This window comes from Ictalurus furcatus, chromosome 7 (genome assembly GCF_023375685.1).
Source record: "Ictalurus furcatus strain D&B chromosome 7, Billie_1.0, whole genome shotgun sequence".
NCBI classification, from domain to species: Eukaryota; Metazoa; Chordata; class Actinopteri; order Siluriformes; family Ictaluridae; genus Ictalurus; species Ictalurus furcatus.
Window position 1 is genome coordinate 20,121,152 of NC_071261.1, and position 18,312 is coordinate 20,139,463.

General features: G+C 40.7%; 1 protein-coding gene across 1 annotated transcript in view; it reads left to right on the forward strand.

The window, feature by feature from the left end:
- The first annotated feature begins 279 nt into the window (after positions 1–279).
- The window catches only part of rbpjb (recombination signal binding protein for immunoglobulin kappa J region b), a 46,893-nt gene continuing 28,860 nt past the window's right edge, over positions 280–18,312 (forward strand). Inside the window, exon 1 of the mRNA XM_053629228.1 lies at positions 280–423. Coding sequence (XP_053485203.1) covers positions 404–423 — 20 coding nt within the window. The 5' untranslated portion in view covers positions 280–403. The remainder of the gene's footprint in view (positions 424–18,312) is intronic.

The window sequence follows — 18,312 nt, forward strand, 5'->3', positions numbered from 1 at the left end:
AACAATTATCCCGTTGAAGTTTGCGTGCCTCCTCGTGAGAAACGAGCTAGCTTCCCTTCAACAGCCTGGTGTAACCCAAGCATCCAGGCGAGGCGCGCCGTGGCAACTCTCGCGATAACATAAGCTCAGCTCCACGCTACTCTATTGTGAGAGTTTTCTTACTCTCGCGAGATGTGAGAAGTTTCCCACGCCTGTTGTTGTGGCGTCTGCCCTTTTCTCTCACTCTCCCTTGTCCCCCCTCTCCTCCTCCTCCTCCTTCCTCCGTCCCTCCTCGCCGCCCGCCCCCTTTCTCTCAGTCTCCATCGTCCCTTCATCTCCAGTCCGCTTGTGTTGTCTCGGCGGCTGGTCGGTGTGGGAGAGCGGATCTCGCGAGTGTTGGAGTTTTGGTGAGAGTTTGTGGAAGATGGCGCCTGTTGTGACAGGGTAAGTCCGAGATTCAGCGCTGGTGCTGAGACTGGAGCCAAACTGTTTCATAAGTAGGTTACTGTGATATGAAACAATGTGGCATACCTCAGCTGCCGGATATTTCTACACGCTTATTTACTGATACTTTCATTCTATTTCTTGGCTTTGTAAAGCGCGTGTTTATGTGTATGCATTTTTTTTTGCTGTCCCGTGTGTAGTGACTGTTGCTACCCCGTGCTGTATTATTATGGGCTGTGTATTTGTATTGGACCAGCGCTGTAGGCTCAGCCTGCATGCGAGTTCAGGGCTAACCAGCTAACCGTTAGCCATTAAAAAGAACCCTTTGTGGTTGGTTTATACTTTAGAAATAACTGCGTAATAAAAATCTAGTTCACAGACGTGGTGAGTGTGAAAAGCCGTGTATTTTCTGAGGGGGAAACTCGCAGCACACACGGGGTGTTGAAATGATATCTGCTGGATGTGCAGCTCAGGGGCACTGGCTTTGTTTCGGGGAGCCCCGTCTCCAGTTGCGCCTTCGCCTTAAATTGGCGGTATTTTTATGCTCTGTAACTGGTGTTGTAAGTTACTTCTACAGTTGAGATGCGTGTGAGGGGAAACCTGGTGTATGTGTGTGTGTGTGTGTGTGTGTGCGTGTGCTCTCGGCTTGAGTGTTGTTTACCAAACAGCTCCACTGCTGCTATCACAGTGACTCGAGGTCGCGCCGCTCTGTCGAGTGCAACTGAGGACGTTAAACACTAGCTCCAAACCCAGCTTTATCGTCTCTAATAAAACCAGTGTTTTTTAAAATTATTTTTATTTAATAGTATTTATTTATTTTTACGTATTTCCAAAGCGAGTGTACGGCGTCTTGTTTGGTTACTCCACTAAAACAGGTCACTCGCATAGAAAAAGCTGGACTGTGATGTGAATTGTGTTGGGAAACGACGCTTTTTCTTCTGCTTGTTCTCCTACTACACACACACACACACACACACACACACACACATATATATATATATATATATATATATATATATATATATATATATATATATATATGTCCTTTTCACTCTCTAGTGTCGCTTATATGAACATAATTGGCATATTTTCTTCCTTCTTCACAGGACACTTGCATACAGAAGTTATAATGAAGTTTTCTCTTATATAAACATTCCTAAATACACACAATTTGTTCTTGACAGAATATCACCTCAATAGTGTAGCGACTATGGAGTAGCTGTAGTCTGTACATTCAGTAGTAAACAGTGAATTCATTACATAAATTCGTTAAAGTATATCATATATAATTTAGCTGGATGTTTGAAAGATGGCTGAAATATGACCTCCAGTAAAGATATGTGCGTCTGAAGTATATGCTTTTGCAGTACTTATTGATTTGATTGAGTACAATGTTTATATAAATCCTATCCTTATCATAATGCATACGAATACATCCGGTAAGCCTTTCATCAGGCTAATCATATGTAAAATTTGACATATAGACTTTTTTTTTTTAATTCTCATTTGCAGCTGTATATTATTTGTTTTTTGCACATTTTCACACTTGGAGCATTGACTATATAGTGCCTACAGACTATATAGAGCGCCAGCCTTTTAAAAAAAAATAAACAAAAAACTAACATACATTTTATTTTATACATACAAATCACTAAAGCGTATATATTTTTTTTCCTCCAGAAAGAAATTTGGAGCATTTCCAGAATCATTGTCAACTGTATTTTATTAGTAGATTATGTAATGGAGCAGTATTTTAGTTAATTTATTGCATGTAAAACAGTGCAAGACCGTGTAGCTTTGAGTTATTTGTGGACGGAAGAAGGCAAGATCACATCGCATTTAATGCATCAAACATAAAGTCTCATTTTTCTCTTCTGCACAGCGTTCTTTTAAATCAGCTCTTTGCTTCCCTTTTATAATCCTTTAGGCAGCTCAGTAGGTGACCGACTGTGTGTGTGTGTGTGTGTGTGTGTGTGTGTGTAAAGCAGCGTAGAGGGGGCTGGCTGTATGGGGGCTTTCCAGCAGACCTGAACTGCCTCTGTTTGCTCAGAGAAGCCAGCAACTGGCTGAACGGCCACCTGTCTGTCTGATTTTATCCACCAAGGCCTGTCTCTGAACACGAGGAAAGACGAGGGGTCATATACTGATTTTTTTTTGGGGGTGGGGGCAAAAATGTAATTAAAGGGCCATAAGGAGGCTTTATTAGCATGACACAGGATATTGATGTGTAAACGGCTGGAGATGAGTGTTCGGCTGCCCCTTTGTCTTTTTTTTTTTTTTTTTTTTTTTAAACGAAGGGTCAGTTCTTCCACCTGTTCCCCTGGTTGAAAAAGCTCAAGGGAGAAGAAGTGTGCCACAATAGTGACTCTCTTTATTTTGCAGGGGTTGGTTAGAAAGGGGCCGGCTGAAGTGTGGGGAGGGTTTGTGTCATAGTGCATTTGTATCTCCTGACCACATCGAATTGAGGTTTTCAAGCTCACTACTAATAATTATTTGATCAGTTATGAGGAGTTCATGCAATTTTGTTTAACTGTTTTGAAATTCTTGGTAGTGGACTCACTCTTCCCATGTGTTGTGTTAAATGACTATTTTATTAGTGAAAGTCCATATGAAAGATTCACAATATTCCCCGTTGCTTTGTGTACTAGTACACAGTGTTTTACTCAAACGCTCGCACGTCTATATTAATCTGCATAGATTTGAAAACGGTATTTTTCATTTTAAAAAGGTTTCCGTCTGCCCTGGCGTTTTCAAACGTTTTCCAAAAACTGCTCGTCCACCCTGAAACTGCTGAAAACGTTTACATCCCTGTAAAAACCGTAAGAAGCTCTGGTCCGTGTCATTTCCATCAGGCGTTTATTTAAAAACGCAATATGACGGTTCTAAAACTGACATTAAACTTTAACAAAGCTATCAACCTGGATCGCAGGCACAACAGCTGCAGTACAGCATCGTCCACCGTCTCGTTTGTTTTGAGTTGAATGCTTCACGTGACTAAAAATACGTCATCGCTCTTGAATATCTCAGTTTCATCGGTCCAAGCTATAACATGAAAGCGCCACTTTCGAATAAATAAAACATTTTCGATAAGCTCCGTTTTCGCTTGACAAAAATGCTGTGTCCGTGTGGAGGGAAGGCCAAAAAGGGGGGCGGGGGGGGCGTTTTCAAATTTATCCGGATTATTATTAGCATATACAAAGCTTAAATTACCCATGTGCATAATTTGAGCGTGCTTTTTCACCTGAATGTCTTTTCCTTCATTTTATGTGTTAGTCAAACGCATAGTTTTTTTTCTCTCTCCACATTTTAGAATAATAATAAGGTCATCAAAACTCTGGAGTAACACAAATGGAACTATGGGCATTATGTTGTTCTTTAAAAAATCCAAAATAAATCAAAATAATGTAGTATTTTAGCATCATCAAAGTAGACCCCCTTTTTGCCTCGAATTTCCAGAAATGTATTCTTGGCATTTTCTCAACAAGTTTCTTGAGGAATTTCCCTGAGATGCTTTGTAAACAGTATTAAAGGAGTTCACACCTATGCTGCACACTTATTGGCTGCTTTTCGGAATATTTCGCTCTGAGTCATCCGTTTAAAATTGCATATTTTCTTGTAAATGAAATGTTAGTTTTCTAATGAATACGTTGGCACGATTATATTTTTGTCTACAACACCGATTTCAAATATTTAATCATACACCTTCAGATCAAAAGATTTTTAAGATCATGAGAAACATTTCAGTCAAGTGCCCACAGACTTTTGACCGGTAGTGTGTATTTCTGGAATACACTAGTGCACTTTTTTTCTGCTGAAAGAAAACTCTAATCTTCGTTATACCCATAGATACCTATTGTGTCATTTGATATACGCAGCAGTGAAAGACGACCTGTTTTGGATAGTAATCTCTGCATCATGTGGAATCACGAGAGTGTTAATTACCTGTTCCAGCACGACATGCCCCGAGGGAACAGGATTCGACTTAACGATTTGATTGAACACGTTTTTTGTTGTTTTCGTTTTCAGGGTGTGCTGTTCAGTGGAAGTTTATCCCCTTTAGTTTTGTGTGTGTGTGTGTGTGTGTGTGTGTGTGTGTGTGTGTGTGTGTGTGTATAGCTGGGGGTCTGTCCTTGTAAAAGAGAGGTGAGTTGTGTTTAAAAGAGAACTGTTCCCACAGGGCCTCTACCCTTCCCTAATGCCCATTATCGAGAGAGAGACCCAGAGAGAGAGAGACACACACAGAGCGACATGGAAAGAGACAGAGAGAGAGCTGTGGAAGAGAAAGAGATTGAGTGTTTTGGTGTGTGTGTTAGCAAGCAAGCGAGTGTGACCTCTGCCCCCCCCCCCCAGTTACCTGAGCAAATGTGAGCGATGTAAGGTTACAGGATTCTTGTTTTGTTTGACACGTCTCTTTGTTTGGCCACTCAGTATGTCAGCAGTGACAAAACTGTTGGTCGGGAGGGGGAAAAAAAACGGAAGCCGTGTACCAAAGCTGTAAGTTGCATCAGCTGTGTCTATTTTCAGCTAGAAAGAAGCACTGGTGTGCATACATGCGATGTTACAGAAGGGATTAAAGCCTTTAATTAAGTGTTAATACGAGTTGTTTGAAGGGGAAATCCAGCGAAGCCTTCATTAGGTCATGGACATTTTGAAATATGATGATGGTTTTTGGTGCCAGACACACCAGAAGCACGTCTTTTAGGATTTCAGCTTGACATCCGGCGTAAAGTAAAGTTTGGTCCCTCGCCACACGCACATCGTGCTTTTCCTCCTCGTAGTTACCGTGTATATTCGAGCAGGAACGCCAGTGCTCACAGCTGTGATGTAAGCGGATGTCTGCGTGTCAGATTCAACCGTGAAAACGTGTTAAGAACCTGTAAAAGCCCGCTCCGGTTTGATTAATTATCCTCTCTGTGTATTGATGTTTGACTAACTTGTGTGTGAAGTAGCCAGTTTCTGTGCCAAACGTGAGGTCCAGGCCTTCACGCCAAGAAAACGAAGCGCACTGTTTACTCGGTATGTTTCGGATAGCGTTCACGTTATCGTAAGGGATCAGGATGTATTTATTGAATGCAGCCCAAAAGCAGGGTTAAGATGAGGGAAGTGCAGTTTTCTGAAACTCTGGGGCGACTGGACAGAAATCCCAGCAGTTCCTCCATTGTGTTTGCTTTGGCTTGGCTCATGGATAAGAAGAGAGGGGGGGGAATAAAAACCAAGCTTGGGAGAAGAGCAGTGTTTACAGTGCCCTTTACTTTCAGAGTTTCCTGATTCTTGCTCCAGCCTGTTGGTTACGTTTACAGCCCAGCGAAGGGAACTTTTACTTTCTTCAGAGTCAGCAGTTCTGGATTTTTAACATCCAGGATGTTTCATTCAGAAAACATGAAGTGATTCCCCTCAAACTTTATTATTTTTACTGTGTTCATTTCTTTTTTTTCTACTGATAATTAGAAAGATATGAAGAACGTTAACCTACCCATAGTCCATTTTTATTTTCCAGCATGTTAAACAAGTAACATCCTAATCAGATCATACTTTATCAGATACGATCAGACTTTTCCAGTTGGGATTATTTGCCCGTTAGATAAGCGTGAACGTACGCGTGGGCCTCACAAGTGGAGCGAGTCTGGCTCAAACAGAAAGCAGAGCAGTGACACGCTCATTGTGTGATTGTGTGGGACAGCAAACGGCTCTCGCTGACGAGTTGTTTGTGTTGGCTGGAGACGAAGGCCTCGGTGCTGCGCAGCGACCGAGTGACGGCGAATACTCTCCGGTGCTGGAGGACGTGAAGGGGTTTGCTTCTGCGTCGCTGTTTATACGAGTTTGCCTAGTAACTGGAAACAGTGACATTTTACTTTTGTGCCATGACAGGCTGGCTTGCTTTAATGTGCCGAGGCAGGGGAAAGCAAAACTATAGTGGCATGTCTTGTAGGAACGCTCATTACAACACCCAACTAAACAACGGCCAAACGTCCCAGCCCTTGTTTACATTCATGCACTGCTCTATTCCCATCTATAACCGTCACTGAGGCACGTTTATTAAATATAAAGTAAAGATGACTTTAAAAATAATGAAATTTAAATCTTTCTACTTAAAAGTACTACAGTGTGCAGTATAAACTCAATATTTACTCAATATTACCCTTTGCTTTTTTTTTTCCCTCTCGCTTAAATACTAGTACAATTTTTCTGGAGACTTTCCCTGCATCCCATTTGGCATACTTATACAATGAACTAAAAGTATGTATTTTTATTTTTTGTGTAAATGGTCTGCACTTATATAGCGCAGTTCTACAAAGCCCTTTACACATTCTCATTCAAACACCAATGGTAGCAGAGTTGCCAGGCAAGGTGCTAGCTTGCCATCGGGTGCAACTTGGGGTTCAGTGTCTTGCCCAAGGACACTTCAGCATGTGAACTCATGTGGGCCGGGAATCGAACTGCCAACCCTACGATTAGTGGACAACCTGCTCTACCACCTGAGCCACAGCCGATGTGTGAAGAAAAAGTACATACTTTTGAGCGTGTAGTAAGAGTATGCAAGTACACACTAACATCATGTAACAGAAGAGAATGCTTTTCTTCATTCATTATTCCTTATATAATTTATACTGTTTCATCATTCACAAATTGCGATTCATTTTTCCACATTTTTTATTTACACGTCTCTAAAATGCATCCTTGAAATCGGCGAAGCAAACCGTCACAAAACTCCTCCTCCCTGCCAAGTTGTTGTGGGCAATAGAGCCATACTTCAAAAATCTTCCGGACATAGTAGAGGTAGCTTTGGGATGCTCGTTTCAACATATTACTACGATTCGGGACATGCTAATTCTAATCTCGGACACCGTTTCGGATGGGTAGTAGAGGCCGGTTGGGACGCAGGGTTCGACTGGGACACTTTTTCGTATGCGAAACTAAGGAGCCTTCATTATGGTCTCTTACGTAATATCCTGCTTTGTTTACTGACGTTTTTCTGTAATGTTATTTTTTGGCAAAGTATTGTTTAGAAATCAAAAATGTTTTCGTACTGACTCAATAATGCAGAATTCATCAATTAAAAATCTATAACAAAAAAAAAAATATATCCAGCGCCTAGGACGTTTGCAGAGTGCTGTGTGTAATGCTGTTAATCATGTTGGAGATTATGCAGTGCTCGCAGGTATTTGAGGAATAAATATTGTCCGGTGTCACAAAGAGTTTAAAGTGGTTGATCATCTCCTCAGAGGCATCGTAAGCGGAGGTCTGAATGATCGGGTTCTTTCTTTCGTAATGTTTCACGCTTCATGGTTATGATAAAATAAAAGGACATTCTTTCTATTCACCTCCCCAAACCTTTGTGTTTATTTTAGCAGTGTTGTTTAAGTTCCTTGTTCCGGTGTCTCGAAAGGTCAGAATAGTTTTTATTATTTTTATTTTTCCCAACACCACTTTGAACTCAGGTGACTTTTTATTTATGTATTTTTTTAAAAAATTATTATTATTATTTTTTTAATTTCAGTCTAGAAAAGAGGTTCTCAAACAGGGACCTAATTAACTGTAAATTATTTTATTATTATTATTATTATTATTATTATTATTTTTTTTTTACAAGGACCTCCTGAATACAGCTTTATAACACGCATAAAGAACACAGTCCAACTATTCAGATATTATGCTCATTATGTAAATGTGCACAGTAATATTTTGACTGTGTGTAGGAGGTACTCCACTTACAGAACACGTTTTTATTCAAATTGCCATTAGCTTCAAGTTGACGTTATTTACACACACCAAGTTGCTATTGAGTTAATGTGCCTTTGGTGTAAACACTTTTTAACCTATAAAACCATAACACATGTAATGACTTTGATAACTGCAGGTGATTTCCACCAACGCTGTCACAAAAATCAGGGAGCCCCACTCCAGGTTATACGCTCCACTATGAGAACTCGTTTTCGTTTGTTATTTCCAGCCATATTGGCTCATCTTTAAGGAAATGTGGCTTCAACTCCATCTGCATTCATTTGCACATGAATATCTTAAACGGTTCGGTACACCATGCAATCAAGTCTAGAATCCGATTGGTTCTTCACAACGTTTTCGAATTTTCGACGCCATATTTTAAATAGTTTTTCCGTCCGACACGTTTAGCGAGAATGCGCAAGCCTCAGTGGAACTCACGAATGAACATATGTGGGTACGCGGTTGCAGGCCTGATATCGGAGAGCATATCTGGGTTACGTTGCGTCATGTGTTCAGGCAGTAGGCTGAGATAGCCGCGAAGTAGGAAGGGAGTTTCTTTAAGAAGCATCAAAGCGAAAGAGATGGGACTCTCCCCTCACCGCATCTCTTCTCATCTCAGAACTCCGAACCGAGAGCAAAGCAAGCCAGTAAGCATAAAGGTGATCAGGGAACTGCAATGAAAGCGCGTGGATTGGTTTTTGTGTGTGTGTGTGTGTGTGTGTGTGTGTGTGTGTGTGTGTGTTATTTATTTATATTCTTGCCTCATTTACAGCAGCACGTAGTAAGCAGATGGCAAGTGAGGATGCAACACAGACAGTGTATCACTAACACCTTCTGTCTCTCACATTTTCCCTCCCCTTCTCTTCCCCTGCTAAGGACCACAAGGGGGTTAAAGGTCAGAGGACACTTTTCGAAATGGCTGACTGCTTTCTTCTTCTCTTCTCTCTTCAGAAACCTTTTTGCTTTTTTAACTCTTTAGTTTCGTTCTATATTCTTAACAAGGTTGTGTGTTGGGGATGATTATTAATGGTGAGACAGACAGCATGGCGATGCTGTTGGATGACAGACCTCACAGCACCCTTTGCTGTTTTCTGTTTCTTTTCCTCTAGTGTGCGTGAGTCATATTTTTACCAACTACTGCAAGAAGCGCTGGGTCACAGCGAGGGCAAACGTTTCCAGTCGTATTCTATTTGATGAGGATTGTGTTTACTCTGGTCTGTCTCTGTAAGAAACCCTTGTAGCCTTCATTAGGAGCATGTAATTCAACAGCAAGTTTCTCTGCTGCAGGTAGGCCATTCAGTTACACTCTGTGGCTTAGGCTCGAGGTCCAGATTAGGATTTGCAGTGTGCTTTAAAAAAAAAAAAAATTCTCCAATGAACCAGCTGGTAAAACAAAGTAAATAGAAGTGGGATAAATATGGAAAGAACAAATGAAAGCAGTATATCATAAAAATACACAATAATGTAAGAAAGCACAATAAAACGGAACTAATAAAAGTATGAAATAGCTCTGAAATTCTGGCCAATGAAAAAAGGGATTTCGAGAAAGAATAAATTGCTGAAAATTATGACTGGAATGTGGTGCAGTTTTTTTTTAAAAAAATACAAAGCATAACACTTCAACAAAACCAATCATACCGAGAATTAGAAATGGGGGGGGGGGGGGAAGCGCTGTTTTTTTTTTTTTTTTGCTGTCCTGCATTGATTCCAGATATTCAGTACGAATGCACAAGACTGGGATTGTGCCGCACGATCAGGCTGTTTTTAATAACTGTGAAACGAAAACAATGTTGATTCATCATTACGTATCAGGGCTACCTGGTCACTGCATCCAATCTGGCAAGCATGAACTTGTATGCAAGGCATTGCCCACATCAGGTGCATCACATGTTTACCGCTAATAACTGATCCACACTATATTTAAAATTTGACAGGAGCCGTTTTAGTAGTGTTGCGCCCCCCCCAAAATAGTTTTTTATTCAAAGCCTAAAATGTAGGATGTAAATTTAACCAATGTTGTTTAAAAAGGTAATTAAATCATCAAAAAAAAAGGCCTAGGGTTTTGGTTTTTGTTTTCTTCCCGTTGTCTTTTGAATTTTGTCCAGCTAGGACTTAGAAGAAGAAGAAGAAGAAGAAGAAGCGGTAATTAAGTATAAAGGTGGTGGTGTAAACACGGTGGTGCTTTTTTCTTCCCACTTAGTGCATAAATGAAGTTTGCATGTGCTGGCCACCCCTACTGAATCCAGTACAAGCTTTAATGTACGTATCGGCCTATAGGAAGCTTCAAATCCAGTAGGATAAAAGTGTCATTTTATTTTTAATTGGAGCCCGAGGCAGACTAGTTAAAAAGACTGCCAAACATCCAAAGGAATGTTTCCTTGTTTGTCTAGAGCAGTCTGAAAGTGCACACATAGGGTGTGTGTGTGTGTGTGTGTGTGTGTGTATGATTGTTTTAGGCAAGCAGCCAACAGCAAAATGGCTCAGAAAGACCCATATGGAACATCTATGGGCTCTGCTTGATGTTGGAAGTGGTGAGAGAGAGAGAGAGAGAGAGAGTTTTCTTTGACTCTTCCCTGTCATTAAAATGTCCTCTTGACAACAAGGAGCTGGTGCTGTGGGCTCAACCATATGTGCCTAGCCTGAAGCGACCCACTATGGCCGAGCCAAAACAGAACCAGCCATGCCGAGCCTTGCTTTTCCAACGCGCTCCACCCTTGTGTCATTAGTCAGGGTATTTAAAGGCAGAAATTTGTGTCTCATCTCAGTAATCCCTTTACTCCCCAAAATAGGGCACTTTATGTCTCTTACTCCCTCGAGGGTGTGGTATGGTTTGAAATGGAGACAACCAAAGGAATTGTCCTGAAAGAAAAAAATTTTTAATGTATTTTTTTTCTTCTTCTTTAGAAACAGGAAGACCTGATGACAATGAGGAATGAGTGATGACATATTGAAGTGCTTGACTGATTCGAACAACCAGTAGCATTTGAGATACACCGCACCCCTGAGAAATCTAAACAAAACTTGACAGTACCGTAGCAAAGTAGATGAATATGGAGAATGTGGAGGATTCGTCACCACCGCTTTCGCACGCACACATCGACTAACCAGCTTTAACCGAGTTTAACAACTCGAACAAATTCCACCCTGTTTGAAATGAATAAACTCCAACCATTTTTTTTCTCCAACCAAAGGGACGATGGAAAAGGAATTAGTGTGTGAGATGATGCACAGCCAAAAACAGCAAGAGCATGACCCGCCTTCGGGGGCGGGACATATTCATTTAGTCGGATGAACCCGGGATCAGTACAGGATGACTGATAAAAAAAAAAAAAAATATATATATATATATATATATATAAATGGTAATTGTTTTCCCAGAAGTGACTAACTGTAGAATGAAAACTAGAATATTTCCCAAACTATCATAACACTAAGGGATATGTATACAAAGCTATGGAACTGGTGCACTTTAAATATGCTGGCAGTTTTAGAGCAGCTGTACAGTAAAGACAAACCATGGGCAACCTGTATTTCTAGGATGGCTGTGCATCAGATGGCCCGGTTTAATTCATCAAAAAACAAATGAGCCAAGTCTGTTCCTAAAAGCCGTTTACACATGAGCATGTGGTGAACCCAGGAAAAGGCATATGGCACGTTTTGGCTTAGTTTGGTTTAGTCACCCAGTGCGTGGAACAAGTTTACCCTAATTACGTCTCAAGTTCCTTTCCTGCCCGTTTCCCTCGTACATACCCCGTATCTTCAGATCATGTTCGATCCTTTTGTGCCATCGAGATTTCTCTGGAGGTAGTCGAACGAGGGCATGCTTGTATGGCACGGCTCACGCTTAGCAGTGATTCTGTTGGCTCCTTGACCATGTTGGCACGGTGGCACAGTGCTGGCACACACCAACACATTTCCTTCCTGCAAGGTTTCACCACATGAGCTACATGGAATTGGTCCATTGTACTTTTTGAATTGTTGACTAATAAAGGAACTTAAAACGCAGTTTTGTTTTAACCAAAGTAGCTGGTTAACAGCGGTTTTCTAGGAGTATTGTGACATTAGTGTAAGTCAGCGACTACAGGAACGACTTGGGGTTTTGCCGTTAAATATCTGAACAGACTATCTCGTAGTGTCCGAGTGTCGTGGTGGTTGTGGTGGACCACCAGATCTTTTTCAAAAGTCAGGAGTAGTGTTAGCACCCGTTAAGTAAAACAATATACACACACAAAGTGATATTTTGAGCTGGGAAATTGTATGCACCATTACAGTGAATATTCTACTGGAGAGACTAACAGCACTGAGGCTCTTCATGTAATGTCCACCACCAATGCCTGTAGAGGGATCTCAGTCAATTGCTCTATGCAGAACGTTTTAACCTCCATTTCTTTTCTTACGTTCGTGCCTCAGAAGACTCATTGCAAAACTTTTCTGGTTAAAGAATCTTGTTGAAAGCTGTAACTATGGCGAAAATCGAAACCTGCTGTCAGATGCAACAGGGTTTTCTGCTGAAATATCCTGGTACTTAGCAGAAATCATGATTTCATGAATCTTCGCAGAACCACTGAACCACCAGCCACAAAACATCCTCGGAACATTATTGATCCACCGCCATGATTTTCAGTGGCTCTGAGAGGTGCTTTTTCCTGTGTGTAGTCCGCTTCTGGTGACGGAAACATGCTGATGGTTTCCATGATTGAAACGTTTGATTCTGGTCTCATCTGACCACAACGCACAATGCCAATTGTAATTCTAATGATGCTTGATTAAGTTCAGGTTCTGCATTTTGTGACATGCTCGCAGTAAGGGCTTGTTTCTTGCACTGCTTCTAAACCGGGTGCAGTTATGACGGTGGCATTTAGCAGTTGAATCTGCAACTTGACAAACTCTAGTATTGTGGTTCTGAGGGAAACCGGGCTCTTTTTCCCCTTCCTTCACCATTTTCTTCACTGTGTGAGGGGGTGGGGGGTGAGGGGGAAGGCAGTAGGCTCATGCAGTTCCTGACATGTGAAACCTTTTGTCCTTAATTTTCCTTAATGGTATTTTTAACTGTGTTTTTAATATACATAACTTGATTTGTACAAGTCAACAACTTTCTCTTTTGTGAAAGTTCTTTGCCCCCCCCCCCCCCCCCCCATGTTAATAGATAACCAAATGATTTTAGATGTGTGCCACCTCATATTCATACCCCCAGGCAGCTCTAGAGTTCCTGCAGAGTGAGAACAAGTTTGATGAGGTGTCAGTTTTGGCACATATATTTTGAAGAGAATACCTATTATTTAGACTTAAAAAAAAATCTTTTTAAAATGAGACTTTTTTTTTGTGTTATAAAAAAAAGCACATACAGTTGAGGTCATAAGTGTACATACGATTTGCAGAATCTGCAAAATGGCAATAATTTAAAAAGTGCATTTATTTATTTATTTATTTATTTATTTATTTATTTATTTATTTATTATTTAGTGCTGCCCTGAATAAGCTATTTCAGATGTTTGCACACAGTAATAGCTGAATTTACACAAATGAACCAGTCCATTCGTTACCTGGATGATCAACAACTGTGTTTGTTTTGTGAGATTGTTCATGAGTCCCTTGTTTGTCCTGAGCAGTTAAACTGCCCACTGTTCTTCAGACAAAATCCTCCAGGTCCTGCACATTCTTTGCTTTTCCAGAATCTTCTGCATATTTGACCCCTTTTCCAGCAGTGGCTATATGATGTTGAGATCCATCTTTTCACACTGAGGGACTCGTACACAACTATTACATAAGGTGCAAACATTCACTGATGCTCAAGAAGGCCACACAATGCATTAAGGGGGTATAAACTTTTGAACAGGATGATCGGTGTAAATTCTTATTTTGTTTAAAGATCTTGTTTTTTCCCCCCGTTTAAGACTGCCCTTCAAAAGCTTTTTGACCATCCTGTTCAAAATTTTTATCCCCCCGCCAAAAAAAAACCCCATTAAAAAAAAAAAAAACTAGTTCTTAACCTATATTTCATGGTATTTAATTTAATCAGTCACCTATTTAACCCGTTTAGTTTTGGAGTTTTGTGAAGGTTTGATGAACTCTACTGCGAGATGACAGCGTGCTGTTGACATGCGTAACTGCTTCTGGTGGCAGGTTCAGCTCGTATCGCTGAGTGACATCAGGAAGATGGTATTTCTCAATGAGGCACCACTGAACATGTAGTCACAGCGGTTAGCTCTTAGAAATTTATCTTTCTGCCTGCAGGCACCTGACAGGCAGGATATGCTTCTAATTTACTGCCCACCACTACAGTGTAATTCACACTTGCACACCAAAGACCCACACACACACACACACACGGCTACATTTTCTCTGCCCACATTGACTTTTTCCTTTAAGCCACACACTACATACACACATCCTGCAGCAGTAGTAGTAATAATGACGGTTGTGTAAGTAGTGAGGACAATCCCCGAGGCCCTGAAATGCTATCCCTACTTTAAAGCCACACTGTCTGTGTGTAATAACGTAGCTGATTTAAATCCCAGGGCAAGCTGCACAGACCGGTGTTCAATAGCGATGTTGAACGATGGGTGAATGTGCACCAGAGAGTGCAGATGTTTTCCTTCATGTCCATTGTGCATTTCTTGAAGAGTACCAGATTGCTGTTTGCCTTCACGGGTGAAAGCAGGACGCGAGAAGAGAGCCACGAGGTAGTGAAAGGCAAAAGCTCTCTTTCTTTTAAAATCCGATATTAGAAGGCGATCGAATTACAGTCCGGAATATTTCTCTCGGGCACGAATGCGAATCTCCGTGCAGAAAGCGACGAGAGAACGTTACAGGGTTTTCGTCAGGAAAAAGTCGTAGATTTTGCTCTAGTGTTGATTTCCGTATCATTGCAGGAAGTATATCTGAAGTGTAATCATATACTTCCATGGGCTATTGTGGGGAGTGATGCAGCAGACAGAACGAGAGAGAAAGCCAGGTTAGATCAGTTTACTCGATAACACGGTCAACATTCTTTGCTTGATCCTTCTGCTTTAGTATTTCTCAGAAACATGTGTCTCAGAGTGGTGTCAAAGTACCAGTGTTAAAACACGAACCTCGAGCCTGATGGGCTGTTGTGTTTGTTTGTGTGTGTGTGAGTTTTAAACGTTCCTCTGCTTGCCAATTTCAGTTGGTCAAGTGTTTTCAGTTCCCCCTTTTTTTTGGTAGTGTTTAAGGCAAAAAAAAATACAGCTACAGAGTTGTCTGGGTAAAACAGACAATTTTTGCAACATTGCGAGTCAAAATATTAATTAGTGCATCAGTGTAAGCTGTTAAAAAAATCAGCAGTGACGTCTGGATTCGTTACAGATTCGATACAGAATTGTAAAGGGGGTAAATCTCACATTATCGCCCTCAATTCTTTAGACGGGCTCGTATCTAAAAACGCACTCGTAGGCCGGGCTCTTCGCCTTTTTCCACACTTTTGTCCTGCGGTAAATCGAAGCTAGGTGATCACAGAAAAGAACATCATCATGACACATAAACGTGTCACTTTTCAGTCAAATTCCTCTGTACGTTAATACCATCATCACCAAACCTTATTTGATGGTTTTTGCTCTGGGGCAGTGCATTTCTCAGCCTCCTATAAGATTTTGATTTGATTTCACTTGACACTTTTACCGATATAAGCTGTAGATGTGGCTGACGTGTGTCTCAGCTAATCCCTGCCAGGATTTTTCAAACTCCTCAATATTTGGCGGAGCTTGCAATTTTTCAAAGTTACCGCAGATTTTCCGTCTATTTGGGCCAAGACGTGTCATGTGACGTCATCACAATGCGCATTCAACCAAATCCCGGTTCGATTCAAGTGCGTTGAACGTGAGTACAGCTTAAAGGTCTCATTTACCAACAAACATCACTGCGAAAGACTGCAAATCTTCAAAAAAAATAAATCAAATCAAATTTAAAAAAAAAAAAAAGCTGCAGCAAAATCAAGCAATCCCCAAAACACTCAGCGAAATCCTGTAGAGACTGAATAATAAACACATAAAAAAAATTCTTATTTAACAAAGAAAAATCCACTGTTGATGAAGAAAGAGAAAAGAGAGGCTGGTGAAGGACGAACTGTTTATAGCTGCTGTAACTGTAAACAGTTGAAGTATAATTACTTGTTGTTCATTGATAAATTACAAATCGCTGTGGTTTAAGAGGAATAAAACGATCACGTTTTTATTCATACGTGTGAAGTCATCTTGAATAAAAATGGACCTGCCTGCAAACATTCTTAAACTAGTTCCAGTGAATGTTTTGTTAGTGATCGAAGATGTTAAAAAAAAAAAAAAAAAAAAGGCTTCTCCTCACACACACTGGTGATATTGTGCATTAGACTGAGTCACTGCTTAAAGTGTGTTTTAAAACACACTTTGATGCGGTGACTTCTACAGAACATGTAGATTGTATTCCTATACTGTTCTTGCTGTGGAATAAATACACTAAATAAACAAATTTCCCAATTTGGTTTCGAGTAAACTTGAAGTGATGTTAAAAACAGTATGCAGTATAACTTCAGGAGACACTGTGAACAGAAGTGAAGAAATGGCGCTATATATACATATATAATGGGGCTGTTTAACTTGACTTGCTGGATTCTTTTAAACCTACGGCGACATGCTACACTCACTAATTCACTAAGAACTTCTTAACAGCACAGAACCAGTGTCGTGAATTCATCAAGACCCAGTTGCAGTTGTTTTGAAATGTATTCCAAAGAGTCCAAAATGGAGCTGATGGGACTTTATGAAGAGTGATTACATCATATCTGAACTCTTAAGAAATTCATGTTCTAGGAGGCTGATATATTGTCATTTCCATTTGTAATTCTTCAGCTCTGTAACGTTCCAGTCACATGATCCTGTTGAGAAGTGATTTACGATGCGACGTGATCTCGGTGCTGATGTAGGACATGCTCATCCTGCTAGTGTTTTGGCTTGTGTTGGCATTACATCACTCTTGCTTCCTTTTGGAAAAGGGAGAGGGAAACCCCTATTATCACTTAATATAGACACTTAGCTCGTCAACACCCATAATGACTGTAAAGCTTGTGTTAGTGTAATGACCTCGGGTTATATATCCTCTTGCCTCCAGCGGGAGTGGATGAAGGTTACGTCAGCGAGAGTGTGACACAGTTGGAATCGGTTTGTTGTGTATGTGGGTATTTTCTAAGATGGACACATTGCACAATGTGTACATGTCCAAAACACACATACATGCTCAGTGGATGCTGATGAAGAACTGAAACTTTCCTGAAGCTCGTTAACCCAAACCAGCACTTCTCAACCTTCAACTTCAACTTTTTTGTACCCTTCAACTCGATTCAATAAATAAATAAATAAATAAATAAATATCATATCCCAGGAGAGGTTTAATTCATGAACATAAAAATTCTTCTGATGAGGCATGGAATAATATTTTGGCAGAGCATTTATTGATTTGTTGATTTATTATTAGTTATAATTTATTCTCTGGTTTGGGTTTGGATTAAAACCCGTTCGATTCAAGTGACCCGTCATAACCATAAGAACTCGGTCATAAATATAATAAGTTATAAAATAATTTCAAAAAGGGGAAAAAAAATCATGGCTCCCACCTAAAAACAAGATACTAAATCTTTATTCATTTGTCTCGAATCTAGCAGACGACTCTGTGACTGGGACTTTTACTTCTTGGCGCTGTGGGATAAAGTAGAACCGGAGGGAAGGAAGCAAAAATGGATAATGTGCAGAAAAACAGATTAAAACACAATTCCGACAGAACTTCCCTTTCCTCTATTGAGCTCCTCTCGTAAGTGTTCACCGGGGGAAATGTTGCCAGCTGCCATTCATCTAGCCGTATGTTTTGTTTTTCCTTTTCTCCCCCTTTCCCTCTCAACTTTCCTCGCAGTTACATTCATTACTGCCGTGGCCTTTGTGTCGAGAGCGCGACTGAATTCTCTCTGGTGTTCTCTCCTGAGAAGCGAGATCTTTCGGAACGCCATGTGCCGGCTGTGCTTTCTCCCTGATACGTGCGTTAAGCTTTAAGTTAAAGTTTCCTGCAGGTTGGTCGTGAGGGGAGACGGACAGGACATCTCCAACGTATGATCTCCCTGAACTAACAGGAAATGGCCCCGGCTGCCATCTTTGCACTTTTTTTTTTTTTTTTAAAAAGAGTAAT